This window comes from Cibotium barometz, chromosome 41 (assembly GCF_041138505.1).
Source record: "Cibotium barometz isolate CiBa-2024 chromosome 41, ASM4113850v1, whole genome shotgun sequence".
NCBI lineage: Eukaryota > Viridiplantae > Streptophyta > Polypodiopsida > Cyatheales > Cibotiaceae > Cibotium > Cibotium barometz.
In genome coordinates this window covers 5,532,266-5,537,276 of record NC_141086.1, presented here as the reverse complement: position 1 = coordinate 5,537,276, position 5,011 = coordinate 5,532,266, and the positions used below count along the sequence as shown (strand labels likewise).

The window sequence follows — 5,011 nt, the reverse complement described above, 5'->3', positions numbered from 1 at the left end:
CCGATGAAGCCTTCCCTTTGCCCTTGTTGTTATTGCGGCCTTTCGACCGTTGGCCAGTTAAGGCCTCAGAATCTCCGCCTTGTGGAGGATTCGTAAATCGCTTTTCTTGGTCCAAGACCATGGGCAAAAGCTCCTTCCATGTGATAGTGCTAAGCCTGCCACTGGTGATCAGCGAAGAGTAAAAAGCTGAGTACTGAGAGGGCAAATGTGACAACAACGTTATGGCCATATCCTCTGATGATATCTCTTTTCCTGCCTGGAGAACTTCCTTTGATGAAGAGCTTGCAGCTTGTTGATGTGCTCCCGCATCGTCACACGACTTTGAAGGATTCATCATCCGCATTTGAACTTCCAAGGAGATTCTCTTCATGGGTGATACCCTGTTATAGAGAGAAGCCAAATGCTGCCAAATACCTCTGGCCAACGTCATATGCTTTATATGATTGATCACCTGTGGTGTGCAATTGAGGAAGATGAAAGAACGGACTCTAGCATTGACACGATCCCATAACTGAGCATGTGCTTCCCATTCCTTCTTCCGAATAGAGAGTAACTCCCCTTCCTCTAACTCCGGCCGTGGAACCCCAACAACAATGAAATTAGCCAAGTCTTATACACGATCCCATAACTGTGCCTGTGTCTCCCGTTCCTTCCGAATAGAGGGTAACTCCCCTTCCTCTAACTCCGGCCGTGGAACCCCAACAACAATGAAATCAGCCAAGTCATAAGACTCCAAAACAGATTCCATCATTACCTTCCATATGCCGTAGTTGTTCCCATCCAACTGGCAGTCCACCGAGAACGTGGGGAGTGTCCGGATCTTCACGTGCTTCTCAACCATCCCAAGCAAATTTGCCATCTCAAGGGTTGACAAGGTCTTGTGAAGGAAGGGTGGCTCGGAAAAAAGAAGAGGAGGCTACAAATAGAATGCAAGGTGGCTGTCCAACGATGATGGCCGCCTTCTACCCGATCTCCAAGCCCCGTACAGCCCAAAACAGTCTCCAATCAGCAAACCCTCGACATCCACCATCTCCAAGCTTCAAGGCACGTGGGACTCTAATACCATGTCAGAATGCAAAGCGGAAATGAAGACAAGTGCTGTAGAGAGCAATACACAGATGCAAGAGAGAGAAGATAGTGTAACTCTGCTATATATACACCAAGAAATCCCGAAGTGCTCAATGACAAGTGTGGGGGGCAAGGGGCCATTTTATATGGCCCTAGGCTGCTGGTCGGCCAGCACTAAAATAGCCCCACGACCTGACCCAGCCCTGTTGGTATGGCAGTCGGCCATCAAATCAGCAGTCGGCCACAGCAAAGCAACTGGTCGGGGATGCAACCTTCAGTCGGCCAGCAAATGGAACAGCCGACAGGTAGTAGGCAACCTCCCACATGTAGCAAAAAATGGAAAAAATACAAGGAAGTGAGGAAAAATGGGGGAACACCAAAACTGGGCGGGCACACCCACAACAGAGGCACTGACATAGTGTACAGACAAAAGATGACTGCTAACACAATAGACCATTGGACTCCGCATCATAGCCCACAATTCATTTTGTCGCTTTTGAGATTCTTTGGGCATCTCATACATGTGCACTCTCTTTAAACTTGATGGCTTCAGGCCCTCCGCTGCCACACTGCACCATTGCCGTGCTCAGCTGGGGATTTATGCTACAATGTGTCCTGCAGAGTTGACCTTCCCTTGAGCATACTCCTAACCATTTTGCAAATTTGTTTGAAACCAGCACGCCCTTTGTTTTGTGAAGTATGAGGCATGATCAAATGCTGCTTGACTCTCACACTTCTTGCAATATGCATCACTCACCCAACTCCACCCCTTCTATTTTGAGTACTTCTCGACCACTGCACGATATCTTCAAATCCTGAACTGTATGTAGCCTTGAGAATGAAGATCCAAGAACTCAGTTATTTAACAGGATAACTTAAAGTACATCTATCCTGTGGCATCATGAAAAGAAGCTCAGACCACCCTGTTTTTTTTTGGACATCCTGCAGTAGAAACCCACAAACAGCCAAAAACAGCCCAGTGCCTAAAGAAGCCTGTGATTTGTGCATGGTTGGCCAAGTGTTTAAGTGTATTCTTGCTTGCAGTTCCCATAAACTTCTCTTAGCATCACTAAACCCCCTCAGCCCTGGTAACTAACAGTTTCAGAGCAGCACAAAATAGCCACTTGAATCATGGGTCCATAGACATGCTATGACACAAGTAACTAGCATTACATTTCTCATAAAAGAGCCCACCAGGTATGTGGCCTTATCTCAGCATCCTTGAACCACTTTCCCGGTAGCACTGGTATCATCGCTCAACCCCTCGGGAAGAGATCCATGATAAAGCCAGAAATCAACACAAACTATGATCCATTCCCCATACCATGACTTCTAAAGTGATTGCAGTCAAATGGCTTGTGAAAGGGCCCCTGAGTCTGTAGGAGCTATCCCAGGACTTTTTCTGGCGACTCCCATGATACAGGACAAAGTTCACCAATAATCTCCACAAGAGCAAACCCAATTAAAAAATCCATGGATACGAATATTATCCCTCACCATAAGCTCTCGCCCGGTAACTTTTCTTATGAATTTAGAAGTAGCATGACAGTCTGCACAAATACGTAGGTTTGATACAATGCGAAGCGGTGTTCCAGGAGCTGTGAATAGGAGCCCAAATGAGATTGCTAATTTCTCACTGTGATAAGGAGACTTTTAGGCATCCACCTCATCTTCCACGCTAGTGTTCAAATGAGCCATGCCAGACAAACAGCATTCCTCCTCCATCTGGCCCCTCAACCTCTCCAAATCAGCATATACCAACTCCCTGTCCGGGTGCGATGCATCCTCAACAAAAATTTCATGCAGTTCATTCTTAACTATAACCAAGCTGCATCCCACTGATTTTTTGAGATCTCTCTCAGCCATTCTTTTCTTTAGCTCAGCTACCTGAGCCCACTTACCTTCGGCAGCATAGATGTTTGACAGCAAGACATATGGAGACTCATTTTGTGGATCCAGCTCCATAACACGTTCTGCAACCCTTTTTCCTCGCTCAGCATCTCCATACATTCTGCAAGCACCAAGTAAGATCTCCCATGACTGGCTATCAGATGGTATGGGCATTTCATTCATAAAATCTTCTGCCTCGTCCAGTCGCCCTGCTCGACTTAGCAGGTCTATCATGCACCCATAATGCCGCATGCTTGGGTTCAGTTTATGATGTTCCTTCATAGATATGAGCAGGCAATAGCCCTCACCAACTAGTCCTGCATGACTACATGCAGAGAGAACAATGAGGAATGTGACCTCATTTGGTTGCAGGGTGTCTATATGCATGCACTTAAAGAGCTCTAAAGCAGACTTGTAATGTCCATGCTGGGCATAAGCAGCGATCATGGCATTCCAGATGACCACGTTTCGCTGATGAAGTTTATCAAATAGGATGCAGGAATCATCCAGGTTACCACATTTGCTGTACATGTTTATAAGAGCGGAACCCACAACAGTTTGGCCTTCACAGCCTTTCTCTATGATGTGAGCATGGACTAGCTGACCTTCTTCTAGAGCTGCTAGGGTAGCACATGCAACGAGAACGCTTGTCAATGTGACGTCGTTTGGTATCACCTGCTGCTTCTGCATTTGCTGAAACATCTGGAAAGCCATCTGACCATGACGATGCTGGGCACATGCTGTAATTAAGGCAGTCCAAGAGACAACGTCATGATGATGCATTCTATTGAACATCAAGAGGGCGTCCTGCAATTCCCCACACTTTGCATACATGTGGATGAGGGCAGTCCCCACGGAGACATCAAATTCATCGCCCTCTTCGACAATGGCGGCATGGATCGAGATTCCCTGTGCTAGGGCTTCAAGATCAGCACATGCACTCAAGCAGCTCAAAAAGGTGAACTTATCAGGTGTTACCTCTTCCAGTTGCATTTTTTGAAAAAGCCAAAGGACATCCTTGAAATGCCCATGTTGAGCATATGCTGCAATGATGAGGTTCCAAGAGAACACGTTGCGGCGCTGTATGTCATCAAACACTGAGTGGGCATCCAGAAGGGCCCCACACTTGCCGTACATTTCGATGAGGAGGTTGTGCAGGAACCTTTCTTGCTTGTGAAGGTCCCTAGTGATGATGAGTTTATGTATGCGCATGCCCTCTGAGAGGTCTTGGGCGTCGCCACAGGCCTTCAAGAGCTGGGCATAAGAAGATTTACTGTCATTGGAAGCCTGTGTTAACCCAAGAGTAGGAGCTGCAGTGAAGGTTCGTCGGTCTGCCGTGGTGCAGCCATGTAGCTGCAAACACATGAGACGGCCATTGCCGACAGAGATGGCGCCGCGCATCACCGGCCATTAGAGCTGGAGTATGCACTCAGAGAAAATTTCGCAATAACCTTATCTTTAAGTACAGGAAAAAGGTGACCCGCGACATGAAGTTATTGCTGGTAATATGTATGTTATGTGCATATGTATGCGCATATGCAAGTCCGATACAGTATGCATGTGTGTATGCATTTATGCATGTGTTGTGTGTAAGCGTGTGTGTATGTATGTGTATTTGTATACACGTGTGTATGCGTGTGTGCATACACATGTATCCACGTGTGACTCTCACATAGACGCATATTTGTGTGTGCGTTCTCTCTCTGTGTTTGTCATGTGCACGTACATAACCCTCTCTCACACACATACACGTGTATATATACCCTTTCTTCTCACACCCGTCTCACATACACTCTCTCACATAGAAACTCTCTCTCTCTCACACACACACCCTCTACATGCATGTGTGTGACTATGTATGCGTACATGTGTGTGTGTGAATATGTTTATATATAATAGTACTAATATAATATTATTATATTAGTACTATTATATATAATAGTACTAATATAATATTATTATATATTTACTATATGTATATTGATTTATATATCATTATTATATTATATTATTATATATATATATATATTAAATTTTAATTTTATATATTTTT

General features: G+C 45.3%; 1 protein-coding gene across 1 annotated transcript; it reads right to left on the bottom strand.

Annotated features, from left to right (window-relative positions):
* Positions 1-2,721: 2,721 nt before the first annotated feature.
* LOC147614630 (pentatricopeptide repeat-containing protein At2g03880, mitochondrial-like) lies at positions 2,722-4,359 on the bottom strand. The gene has a single exon (XM_086779763.1). The coding sequence runs from the start codon at positions 4,357-4,359 to the stop codon at positions 2,722-2,724; it is 1,638 nt and encodes a 545-aa protein (XP_086635889.1).
* Between the last annotated feature and the right edge of the window lie 652 nt (positions 4,360-5,011).